This window comes from Aphanomyces invadans (genome assembly GCF_000520115.1).
Source record: "Aphanomyces invadans strain NJM9701 unplaced genomic scaffold supercont1.6, whole genome shotgun sequence".
In the NCBI taxonomy this organism is placed as follows: Eukaryota; Oomycota; class Saprolegniomycetes; order Saprolegniales; family Verrucalvaceae; genus Aphanomyces; species Aphanomyces invadans.
This window is the reverse complement of record NW_008580151.1, coordinates 1,886,904-1,899,128: the sequence shown is the minus strand read 5'-3', so window position 1 is coordinate 1,899,128 and position 12,225 is coordinate 1,886,904. Positions and strand designations below refer to the sequence as shown.

The 12,225-nt window shown below is 54.3% G+C and overlaps 5 protein-coding genes across 7 annotated transcripts; 4 read left to right on the top strand and 1 right to left on the bottom strand.

The window, feature by feature from the left end:
- Positions 1 to 42: 42 nt before the first annotated feature.
- On the top strand, positions 43 to 1,011 carry H310_04222 (hypothetical protein; the record flags this gene model as incomplete). Its single annotated transcript, XM_008868474.1, has 1 exon — positions 43 to 1,011. The coding sequence occupies one exon, from the start codon at positions 43 to 45 to the stop codon at positions 1,009 to 1,011; it is 969 nt and encodes a 322-aa protein (XP_008866696.1).
- Positions 1,012 to 1,390: 379 nt separating this feature from the next.
- H310_04221 lies at positions 1,391 to 3,038 on the top strand. 2 transcript variants are annotated; one of them, XM_008868473.1, is made up of 4 exons: positions 1,391 to 1,928; positions 1,985 to 2,293; positions 2,360 to 2,556; positions 2,612 to 3,038. In XM_008868473.1, the coding sequence occupies exons 1-4, from the start codon at positions 1,425 to 1,427 to the stop codon at positions 2,976 to 2,978; spliced, it is 1,377 nt and encodes a 458-aa protein (XP_008866695.1). In that variant the 5' UTR covers positions 1,391 to 1,424; the 3' UTR covers positions 2,979 to 3,038. The 2 variants fall into 2 exon arrangements, with proteins under 2 accessions (XP_008866695.1, XP_008866694.1); XM_008868472.1 differs by having other exon boundaries at positions 2,360 to 3,038.
- A 595-nt stretch (positions 3,039 to 3,633) lies between these two features.
- H310_04220 (hypothetical protein) lies at positions 3,634 to 5,176 on the top strand (the record flags this gene model as incomplete). The annotated part of the gene is made up of 4 exons (XM_008868471.1): positions 3,634 to 4,149; positions 4,202 to 4,507; positions 4,567 to 4,760; positions 4,840 to 5,176. The coding sequence occupies 4 exons, from the start codon at positions 3,634 to 3,636 to the stop codon at positions 5,174 to 5,176; spliced, it is 1,353 nt and encodes a 450-aa protein (XP_008866693.1).
- Positions 5,177 to 5,373: 197 nt separating this feature from the next.
- Positions 5,374 to 6,851, top strand: H310_04219 (hypothetical protein; the record flags this gene model as incomplete). Its single annotated transcript, XM_008868470.1, has 4 exons — positions 5,374 to 5,889; positions 5,943 to 6,257; positions 6,305 to 6,504; positions 6,557 to 6,851. The coding sequence occupies 4 exons, from the start codon at positions 5,374 to 5,376 to the stop codon at positions 6,849 to 6,851; spliced, it is 1,326 nt and encodes a 441-aa protein (XP_008866692.1).
- Positions 6,852 to 8,307: 1,456 nt separating this feature from the next.
- On the bottom strand, positions 8,308 to 9,947 carry H310_04218. Of its 2 annotated transcripts, XM_008868469.1 has the most exons (4): positions 9,314 to 9,947; positions 8,965 to 9,267; positions 8,721 to 8,914; positions 8,308 to 8,674 (listed from the first exon to the last, which is right to left on the bottom strand). In XM_008868469.1, exons 1-4 carry the CDS (start codon positions 9,893 to 9,895, stop codon positions 8,341 to 8,343), a joined length of 1,413 nt encoding a protein of 470 aa, XP_008866691.1. In that variant the 5' UTR covers positions 9,896 to 9,947; the 3' UTR covers positions 8,308 to 8,340. The 2 variants fall into 2 exon arrangements, with proteins under 2 accessions (XP_008866691.1, XP_008866690.1); XM_008868468.1 differs by having other exon boundaries at positions 8,308 to 8,914.
- Positions 9,948 to 12,225: the final 2,278 nt, after the last annotated feature.

The window sequence follows — 12,225 nt, the reverse complement described above, 5'->3', positions numbered from 1 at the left end:
CAGACGAAGGCACTGAAACGATGCACAAGCAGGCTCAAACCCATGCTAACGGACAAGCACAAGGCGGAACGCTTGGGATTTGTCAAGAGCTTCCTTCGGCGAGGCCATGGCGACACGGTGCATTGGCATGATATGCTGGACACGGTACACATAGATGAGAAATGGTTTTACATTTCGAAGGTGAATCGTCGCTACTACCTTTGGAACGATGAGCCGGTGCCTATGCGGAAGTGTCAGTCCAAGCGACACCTCATGAAGGTCATGTTTCTGACGGCTGTGGCGCGTCCAAGGTTCGACGCACATCGAAGGAAGTCATGGGATGGAAAGATCGGCACGTGGCCGTTCACGATGGTTCGACCGGCGTTGCGGAACAGCAAAAACTTCAAGCGCGGGGATGCCATCACGGAGCCGGTCGTGGTCACCAAGGAAGTCTACCGCTCGTTCTTGGTTGACAAGGTGATACCAGCGATCAAGTCGCGTTGGCCTGGCCGTCGGTCCAAGACCATTTGGGTGCAACAAGACAGCGCACGACCTCATGTTGCTGTCGACGATGCTCCTGTTCTTGCTGCTGGACAATCCGATGGATGGGACATCCGTCTCTGTGCCCAGCCATCCCAAAGTCCTGACATGAATGTGTTGGACCTAGGACTTTTCAATGCGATCCAAAGTTTGCAACACCATACAGCGAGTTACACGATTGAAGAGCTCGTTCTGGCGGTCAGCAAGGCCTATGACGACTTGGACCCCTTGGTCTTGGACAAGACATTCATGACTTTGCAAAAAGTGATGGAGTGTGTGTTGAAGATGGATGGTGATAATGTGTACAAGATACCTCATGCAAACAAAGACAAGCTGCTCAAGAACGGTCCATTGTGCCAACGTGTTCAATGCGACGAGGAAACGTACGCTGCTATTGAGGCGATGGAAGAGCGAATCGACTTTGTACAAAGCGTGGACAATGTTATTCAACAGTTCCAGTCGACATGTGAAATTCACGATAGCATGATTTAGGCAATACGTATGCATGAGATCATTCTGTCCTTCGTCGTAAATTCCAAATATGAATAAAAATACACAAATCATATGGTATTTTGGGAGTTGGCAATACTTTGTTTCATATAAACTTGATGCCAAAAAAGTGGTAAACTTCTTTTTGGAACGGAGGAAGTAGATTCCAGATGTACTTCGACGTTCGAAGATATTAAAACTTCGGAACCACATGGATTGCTGGTTTGGCCACTTTGAACGGCAGTGACGTAGTAATTGGGAGTGCTTGTTGATATGACTATCAATCAGCACTCCCAATTTAGTGCTTCACTTAAGGTGCCTGTACGGTAAACTGTGTGAGAGTGTACGGCGCACTTTGTGATTACGAACATCGAGATAGTACGGAAAACGTTGAAACTCTATCCGGCGTGGAATTCATGAGTTGGCAGAACGCGGGTGAATTTGGTCTGTTGCTGGCTGGTGGGACGAGCAGCTCGATGGACGACGTGTCGTGGGACATTGAGGGCGACCTCCAATTCCTCTTTGCCACGGATGTCGAGCTCCAGACTGACCTTGCAACAGTGTGTGACCTGTTGGGTAAGGCCGAGACTGACTCGTCTGAATCGTCGACAACCGTCAAACGGAAAAGGAAACCCTCCATGGCCCCGACGGGCGCACGAAATCCACATCAGTCCCGGCAACGACAGGAGCTTGAAACTCTCCAGCGTCAGGTCGAGGAACTCAAGGCAAAACTCGAAGTGGTAAAGCTCCAAGCGGCATTCAAGCGAGAAATGACTCCCGCGGAAGCCTTGGCCCGACTCCGGCAAACAGACGCCACCATGGCACTCAAGGAAAACAAACGCCTACGAGAAGCATTAGATGCTCAGAATTCTTTCATTGGCAAGTTGAGGGCGTGCTTGAGGAAGAAACCGCGTCACGAGGTGTGCTCGGGTCTGCCTCGTCTATGCTTGTTGGTTTACGATGCTCGTCGTCGTAGCTCTTGACGCAAGACGACTGGCGCGTGTTCAAGTTGGCTGCGCAGAAATCCCTGCGCGAAGCTGCGGTGTTTGCAATCGCTGATCGCCAACTCCGACGAAAGGACTCGGCGTTCATCAACGCCGGGCTCCTCGACTGCACCGACCCCAAGTACCATTCACGTACGATCAAGACACGCAACGAGCATGCCGTCACGCTAGAAGTCGTCATGAACTTTGAGCTGGCGGCGCCTCGTGACGTGATCAGTGCTGCCGTCTGGGACGTATTCAGCTGTGACTCGCCACCAGGAATGTCCCCACACTCAACCGTGGTCAGTCCATCGATCGATCTCCAATCTGTGCTGCAACCGAGCCGTCTCATGTGTACGTGCGTGCAGATCCAAGAGCGATTTGACCAGTATACGCTGTACGAACAGTTCACCGAGGTCGCATCGGGAGTAACGACCCATTCGAATCTGGTTCGCAAGTTTTACTGCGACGACGGACTAGAACACGTTATCTTGTGGCGATCTGTGCTGGACGATGCTCTCGTCCCTGAGATGGCCGACGGCACTGTCGAGGACGAATGCGGATGGTGAGGACCCGTTATGCTCAACCTCGTGGACCTCTTCCGACGTCGTAGAAACTAGGATTGTCATAACTCCGGTCGACACCAAGTCGTGCCGGCTGACTCTCCTCCTCCATGCAGTCTTTGACCCGACGACACTTCCGCCTCAGGTCCTTAAACAAGTCGACAACCTCACGGTCGAAGCCATCACAGCGGCCATCGACAAACTGAACGTGGTCGAAGTACCCCGTATCAACGACGGCAAGTACCCATGTCCAACCAAGTCGCAGCCGAGCCCAGATGTACTTATGGGCTACGCACCGTTCATTCAACGAGGCAATGAATTCGAAGTCGCTCTGCATGTTGCTGTGAATGCCGCTATCCACAAGTTCCAGGCCGAGAGCGGCCTTCTTCCGGATTGCGCCGTCGAAGGAGTCGACAAGACATAGACGAAACCCCCATCGTGTCGTTCTTATTAGATTCAAGAATATATTCTTATTCAATCACTACTGACTGTAGCAGTAAAAATCATAATTGCAGATGATATTTACCTTCAATTTGGATTTATTTTCTTTCTAACTAGTAGCTTTTCAAGAATAGACTACAGCTTGATATGGTCGGGCGGACAATGGTTAAGTGGCGAGAAGGGTGACAGTTGACGGCCCAGTTGACTTTGGTTGGGGCCGCTCGGCTGAGAGTTTGCTGCTGCTGCTTGCTCATTCTTCTGCTCCCTTGACTGGTTTGGCCAGCATGGCAGCTGAAATCGCGAGAGTATGCAAAGATCCCGGCTTGCACTCAAGGCGTTCGACGTGTACGATGTCTGTGGCTCCGCCTTGTTATTCGTCGTGAACAGCGCGAGGTGGGTTCGTTCGCTGGGACATCTAGAGAGGCAAAAGGACTGCCAACGTGCAGCGCAAGGCTGTCTGGTGTCGCCTGTTGGAGATGCCGTGACGAACGCAGGTGGGGGGATATTGGTGAGAATTCGAGGAAGTTGAATGAAAAAACTGTAAAAAGCACCGAAATTTGGTGATGATTTTCAAGAAATGATGACTACAACAACCCCGCAAAATTCGCCCCACACGGTCATTCCGCAACCACGGCAGGATGAACACGGACACGTGGGACATTGCAACGGACCTGCCCTTCTTGATCGCGCGGGACGACCAGCTCAAAGATGACCTCGCCATCGTATGCGAGCTCCTCTCTCCAGGTGATGATGTGACGGATTCAACGTCCGATGCAGCGACCGAGGGAGGTGATTCCACGACCGCAGACGATTCAGACACGTCAGCACCCCCAACGCTGCTCGCCAAACCCACCACAAAGCGCAAGGTGTCGTGTGCTCCCCCAGGGGCTCGGAACCAGTACCAGTTCCGACAGAAGCAAGAGATCCAACTGCTGCAATCCCAAGTCGAAACGTTGCAGGCCCAGTTGGCGGAAGCACATGCAGCGGCCGCGGAGAAAATGGACTTGCCCAAGTGGGAACGGGCGGCCCGCGTTGAATTGCAAGCAAAGCTTCGTTCGCTGGGCGAAAACGAGAAGCTCAAGGCCGACATAGCGACCCAGTCGACGTTCCTCGGCGAAATGGAAAAGTACTTTCGAAAGAAACCTCGTTTGACGGTACGACGCACACGACTAGTCATCGTGAATTCTTCCATGCCGCCATGTTCAGATGGAGACGGACGTGCAGTCGGAGGAGTGGCAGTCGTACAAGTTGGCGGCGCAAGCATCCCTTCGCGTCGCTGCGATACACGCAATCGCGGATCGGCAATACCGGCGCATGGACACGGCGTTCATCAACGCCGGACTGATCGGGGTCACGACCAACCTCTTTCGGTACAAGCCGATCCGACAGCCCCACAACAAGGTCCTTGTCGAGTTGGTCAACCATGTGACACTGGCTGCGCCATTCCACACGGTCGGCTTGTGTGCATGGCACACATTTCATCTGCCCCACACGTCGGCCACGAGCTCGACGGTATGTTGACGAGATGGTGCATTGGAAGGAGCACGTGGCATGATACCTCGTTGTTCTAGTCGATTGAAGTGGTGGACCCCAACACGATCTACGAACAGTGCACAGAAACCAAGCACGGCGTCGAGTGCCACTCGAACACAATCTGCAAATTGTACACTGAGCCCAAGCGCGACGTGATTGTGTGGCGGACTGTGCTCGAAGACGACTTGGCGCCACACATGCTGAAAGGCGCAGTCGACGACCAATGGGGATGGTACGTCCATGGCGCGCATCTCTCCTGGCCATTCATTTCGTTCTCCATGGCATCATGTGGCTAAATTGTTCCAATGCAGGATCGTTCTCACTCCACTGGACAACCCCAACCAGTGCCGACTCACGCTACTTCTCCAAGTGTTGGCGGACGCGAGCGCCGAAGCGCCGCCGCAATTTCGGCTCGACGCATCTGTCGACAGCATCACGAGCGGCCTGGAGCTCGTATCATGCTCAGCCACACCAGGCTCTTTCCCGAGGGAGCGGCAAGAAGTCACGGAAGGTCTCCCGCCCGCATTGCTCACGTTTATGGAGCGTGGACGGCGTATGGAACACAGGCTACGCCGGGCAATTGACCGTGCGATCCGCGACTTCAACCACGCCACCACAGTACCAGCAGAGACACCGCCTCAAACTTAAGAGCAAAACCTTTCAACGGATCGCATCGTCCAAGTTGTCGCGGTGGCCTCGTTGGTTCCTTCGGTCGAAGCGACGACCAAACGAAGTAGAACCATGTCATGGTCGTCGTCGTCGTCGTCGTCGTCGTCGGGAGAATTCGATGGTTTGATTGGATGGATTCTACCAATCATGTAGTTGAACCGATGTGACACTCGGGCATGGCGAAGCGACCGGCGACCGGTGGCATGGATGCAGCCTTGTCCGCCAAGGCGAGCCCTCTGCCGAAGGAATGGGAAGCTCTGGCACGTCCCACCGACGAAGTAGACATGCCGGACGACGCAGACATGTGGGCGACTGTGTGTGACCTTCTCCAGACGTCCCCGGTTGAGCAATGGACTCGCCACGACGACGACAACCTCCAGGTCAGCGGTGGAAGCAGTGGCCACGAGGGCATGCCTAAACCGAAACGCATTCGAGTGTACACAAACAAGGCCGAGGTCCAGCAGCTCGAGGCCGAAATCAATGACTTGCAGGCGCAACTTGTCCAAGCCAAGCAAATTGCGGCGTCTGCATCGGCTGGCGAGGTGTCGATATGGGCACGGACTGCCGCCCGACTACGCATTGACAAGAACAAAACGTTGGACGAGAATCAACAGCTCCTAGCAGCCGTGCGCGAACGCGGCGAGCACATCCAGCGACTTCAGAAGCTGGTGTTCAAAACACCGAGGTGGACAGTACGACCTCATGGCACGACAGCCCGTGGAACTGATGTGTTTTGGCAACGCAGGTGCTTCCAGAAGTTACCAACGAGAGCGTGTTGTACGGTCGACTTCCCGCCGACCCCGTCCTCCGCGCCGCCACGATCCACCGCATCGCCGACCACCAGTATCACCGCTTCCACACCACATTTGTCCAAGCTGGCGTGTTCGATTTGACCGAAGACACGTGCCGCGGCGAGCCCATCACACTACCGGACGAACAGATTGGTTTCCAATCGATCAATCACATCAACCTCCCAGCTCCGTTCCGCAGCATCGCGAACGCGTGCTGGCAAGTGTTGTCAGGCAAAGTGACGGATGCCATCGCAGCCACCGACGACCAGGTCCGTCTGGCTTGACTTACACCACAGTTTACGGGCAATGCGGGTAGGTATGGGAGCACGTGGACGAACACACCGTGTACCACCGGTCGCGCCAACACAATGGCCGCATCGTGTGTCATTCGAACGAGATACGCAAACGCTTTGACGACCCCACGACGGGCCGCATCCTTTTTGTCTGGGTTTCCGTCGTCGACGACGCGCTGGTCGCCCAAGAGCCTTCGGACGCTGTGGACGAAGTGTGGGGCTGGTGCGGCTCTCTCATGGGAATCCGATGGCTCAAGTGTGTGGTATCGAAATAGGTGGTCGTTTGGACCGGATCCTGGCGATCCCACCAAGTGCCGCACCACCATTGTCGGCCACTCCAACATATCCAGAGTCCTCGAACACCAAGAAGTAAAGGCCTACTTGACCGACGTCATCGCAGCCCTCAAGCGCCTCATGGTCACGCGAGCGTCGACGAATCTGGACGACCCGCCATCCTTCTTGGTCCCGTTTTTGGAGCGCAGGCGGCGGATGCGACCGCTCATTCGAACCGTCATGGAGGAATCCATTCGTCGCCACAACCCGACCGCCCCTCTTCCTGTTGCAGAATAGCTACCTTGTACAACGCAGCGTTGTCTCCTGTCCATCGACTTGAATCGTTCGCAGTTCTTCTCTGGAGCTTTGGACGGCTGCAATGAGTCGCGCATCTTGTGACTCGTTTTGCATCTAGACTCGATGTGGTCCTGGTGGAAGCCTTCCTGCACTCATCGAGCCGCTGTCCCTTCACCAGATAGTAAAGTTGCGTTGTGGTGTCCATGCGTCTTCCGCTAAACTCCCACGTTTCGGCGTATTGTGCCAGACGAGGGGCAACGGTTGCGAATGTCGACTTTCGTCGGTGCGATTTCCATCGCACGCGATGAGCAGCACAAGTTGATCGAGGGCTATCAAGTCGAACCCAACGACAGGTTCTACCATGCCCACTTGTCATTTCCTCTAGCCATGCGCGGAGCAAGGGCAGTTTCGAGCACTGGTCGCCCCACCACGACATCTCACGTCTTGTCGGTGAAGTGGCGCCGAATCGGGTTGCCACCGTTTGCATCAGCTGTAGATTCAAGGTGCATGCATCGACAGTGTCTAGAGTCTGCCGCCACCCTGCCGTATCACGTGGCAGTTGCCTGCTTGCGCAGCGACGGAGCTCTTCCACGTTGGCCTTCAGACCGTCCCAGCACGCTGCACCTACCACTGAAAACCGAGTGAGTCGTGAGAATTGAACTGGAGAAATACCGTGCCGTTCGAAGAACTCGCATCGTGACGTTGGTGGGCCGCGGAGGAGATACACGCGTCCACAGTCGACGTTGTTGGACTTGGGGCTTGACCTTGTCGCTGGCGGACGTGAACCGTTGACGAACTACAGTCTCTTTCGACAGCACACTGCTTTTGCAGTCTGCTTTCCCGCGGTCGCATCCGAGTGCATTGGGCAACCAGCGGCGCGGCTGTCAGCCGTCGCGTTCGCTTCTGCCCTGGACGACTCGTCAAGCACGTCGCACAAGACGACAAATTCGTCCTGCATGTCGTCGTTTGTGGCAAGGACAACTGCACGGCGCGAACCATGTTGGACATGGTGACAGTGTACCCAGAAACAATGCGACGGAAGAAAACTCCGCCAGCGACGCCACGAGCACCCGTCCATGGCACGATTGGCGTCTGGAAAGCACCAGTGCGCGACGAAATGGTCGTGCCATGTTTTGGTATTGCTGATGTTGACGACGGGCACCGACCCTCGGTGGAGCTATCGACTACACGTCACCGCCGCGGATCACGCGAGTCGTGCGTATTCGACACAGCAGTGCGATGACTGATTGAAATGAATGATTCCTCCTGGCGATGTCACCTGCCCACGTGAAGCCCTTGAGAGCGTGGTTTCTTGCGGGGGTGCATCAACATGCCCGCTTGCGAAGATTTGTTCTCTGTCCAGAAGAGATAGGGCCCAACACGGTCCATTCAAGCACCTGCCTTGACCACGTCGTTGTTCCTCGCCATGAACGAACAAGCACAGCGCCACCACTCGCACGGTAAGGTCAGGGACCACAGGGTGTCATTATCACGTAGTAGAATGCACTTGGAACCGAGGACTCTGAGTGACGAGAATCGCGTTGTCGACTGCGGCGCAGAGCGCGAGCTCGAACCGCTTGCCCTTGCTCATGTAAACTTGCACAAACTTGTCAGGGTCGTCCACGGCGGCTGCAGGGGTGCCTGAAAACCGCCCAGGGTCGGCCGGACGTTGACAGAATCGAAACGCTTCGATGGTTTGGTTGGTTGCGTCGATGGCCATCGCGCCTGGCGGACAGGAACGTGGATTTCGGTCGCCAAAAACTTGATGCAGAAACGTCACGCGGCACGTCCTCGGGTCGCCTTGGATCGGCGCCACCACGAGCCTACAACCGCATGTGGTTCCATCCTGCAGTAGAGTCGGCGCAGTACCATCCCCACTCGTTGTCGATGGCCCCGAGCGACAAGTGCGGCGCCAGAGCGTCCTCCAGCACGTTTCGCCACACAATGACGTCTTGGTGGCCGTCGGGATAGTACTTGCGAATGACGTTCGAGTGCGCGGGAATCGAGTCCACGACCTGAGTAAACCGCCGGTACACGGTGTTGGGATCGACCATCTCGCACTCCTGGCCGAAGTCCCATCGACACAGACTCGCGCAAGGTATCATCGGCCTACCTCGGACGCACCGTCCGGCAGAGATGGGTCCTGTGCTTCCGCTAAAGCCTGCCAGCACGACGCAGCGACGGTTCGGTACGGCGCTGGTATACGCACGTGGCTGACAAACGTCATGACGAGCTGGTTGTCGTTGACAGGTTGCGCCCTTGCAAAGAACTTGTCGTTCAGTTCGTTGAACACACCCGCTTGAATTAGCGCACTCTGCATGCGGCTGAGCTGGCGGTCAGCGATCGCATGGATAGCTGCAATGCGGAGCGGTCGGTGGGCGACCAACTTGCACGATTTCCATGCCTCCGCCTCGGTCTATCACCACGTTGTGTGAACACCCACAAGGTGACATTCAACTCACAGCGATGGCCGCTATGCGCGGCTTCTTCACGATCACTTTCTGCATGCGGTCGATGAACGTAGCTTGTTCGCGGATGGCGTGCTGGAGCTGTGTGTTTTCGGCAATTGCACGCTTGCAGGCGAGGCGTTCCTGGTCGGCAGCCTGTTTCCACACGGAACGGCGCTGTAGCGCATTTGAAGCATGATGGTACGCCATGGTGGCGGCTAACGTCTTCTTTAACGCGTCGACTTGTTGACGAAGGAGTCGAATCTCTTGCCTCTGACGATACTGAAACCGGTTCCTCGCACCGGTGGCAGGATATTCAATGGCCACGTGGCCTGCGGCGGATGGAGCGAACGAAACGTGATGGATCGGGATGCATGTGAGAGCGATCTTTTTCGTAGGGAGCAATGCTGCAGTCGCATTCTCCATTGCGTCGCTTGTGCTCATGGAACGCGACCCGCCGGTCGTTTGGTCCGACGGCGAGTTCTCGCTGAGCAAGTCACACAGGAGGGACAAATCTTCGTTCAGTTGGTCTTCGGTCGCGAGGAGGAACTGCAAGTCGCCCAGGAACGCGCAGCCGTCGACTCCTTCCGATGCCATGCTTGCCTTGCCGCTCCGCACGAGTGTATATGCTCCATCTTTGAAATTTCAGATGTACTAAGCTTAATTGAAATAGTATACGAACTCACAAATATCTTTAGGTACCGAACAAACGAGAATATCAAATTCGTGCGGCGTCATTTTCATCGCAGTCCAAGAGTCCGAGGCTGCGGAGCTTGCACATCTGCGGACAGCCAAGCCACAGTTCGTGCAACACCGTGGCGCCACGGCACTGAAGCTGTTGACGGGGGTCGTCTGCTGCGAAGCGCCTCGCAACCTTGGGCAAGCAACGGCTCCTCGTAGCCTCGTGGCTCCCATACATATCAATTGCATCGCCGGGCAACACAAGGGCGACATCGATAACGCCCGACATGACTCGCGTAGGAATTGAATGAACAAGGGATGCGGCAACCTCAAGTGCAACAAATTTGTTCGTGGAAGTCCATGGGAAGGGTTGCATCGCTTGGCTCGATTCCATGGGCTGGTCCAGTCTGGACCGAAATGCCTAGGGAGAGAATCCCCTAGGGGCCCTCTTTGCCCCTTCCCTAGGGAGGGTGAGGTTGAGTGAACAGGGCCATATGGAGGGTGAATCATGATCACCCTGGCCATAAGGAGGGCAACTGCATCCAATCTTTTTAGCAGGGCAACAGCCACCAATGGTTCTAAAATGTACAGATACATCACTCAAACGATCATTCTGGCATTATACATCATGAGGCCACCAAGCTCAAATGTTGCAATTGCCGGTTACTTTTTCAAACCAATTGACGGGCAAAAGTTTGAATGTCGGCAGTGCCTCAAGGCAATCTCCCAGCAGCGATCTAAGGGAGTCTCAAACCTCATGAGCCACCTGACCTCCGTTCACCACAACTTTCAAGCAATTTTCGACGCCTCGCAAGCAATCCAACACCCTTCTCCCTTCGACGTCTACGTTTCCCACAAGGCAACGATCCTTTTCGGTTGGATGGACATGATCGTCGCGAAGCATCTTCCTCTCTCAATTGTTGAAGACGACACATTCCTCAAATATGTGTCGCTTGACAAAACTTCAACCACAACGCTTCGCAGCGCAATGAACAAGACGACCATTGCTGTGGAAAAGAAGATTGCTCTGCAACTACCGCCCAAGTTTGGCATCGTCATCGACGGGTGGTCATCGTCTGGGACGTCCTTCTGCTGTATCCTGGCATCCTTTTGCAACGACGAGGGCGTTCAAACACCTATGCTAGCATTCGCCCCCATGCTCAATGAAACCGACCTGTCGTCAAACCAGCACGTGGAGTTCGTACGAGCAACATTGGAACTGTATGGGCGCGAAATGAAATCAATCTCGTTCGTGGTCGGCGACAATTGCTCTATGAACCAAGCCATGGCAAGAAAAATGGGTGTCCCTCTTGTTGGTTGTGCGAGCCATCATCTGAACCTTGCAGTCCAAGACATTTTGAAACCGAGCGAAACAATTTTGAACTGCATTCAAACGCTCATGGTGAAATGCCGCTCCATCAAGAACCGTGCAGCCCTGCGCGAGCTGACGCATCTTGCTCCAAAGATGAAGAATGAAACGAGGTGGAGCTCAACGTTTTGCATGGTACAACGCTTCTTCAGAATCAAGGATCACATGGCCACACTCCAAGAGCTTCGCCCTCTGTTCCCATCACCTCGAGAGAATGACGAATTGGAAGCATTGCATCGAAATCTCGACGTCATCCAAGGCTTCACAGTCGCTCTTCAACGTGAAGATCTCACCTTGAATGAGGTTCGTCAGTTGTTTGTTGTCCTTATCGAACGTTTTCCCGAAATGGAATATTACCTTGGTGAAAGGGCAAACATCATCTCAAATCCCGACTTTGAGTCCGCCGTTGTGAAGGGTCTCAACGGCGACTCAGCCCTTCTCAACCCTGCCGAAAAGAAGACCCTGGAGCCGTTCGAAAGAGCAACGTTCGTTGAACCTCGACCCCGATTTCTTGCATCATCAGCAAATTCGACACTGGCTATGGACGTTCTGCGCGCCAAACGAGCTAAAGTTCGTGACTCAGTGGTGATGGACTATGACGATTTTCGGTGCATCCTACCCACCTCGAACATTGTCGAGCGACTCTTTTCCAAGGCGAAGCTTGTTTTTTCGACTCTGCGTCAGAGTATGACCCCTGAAACTCTTGAGATCTTGATGTTTCTTGGATGCAATCGAGCATATTGGGATGTGACAACCGTGAACGAAGCAATTTCTGAAGAATGAAGCAACTATATGTGCAACTTAAACATAACAAAAATGTTTGCATTTGATTCGTTTATCTTCAAAGTAGTTTTAGAATTTACAGTTAGTCAAGTTT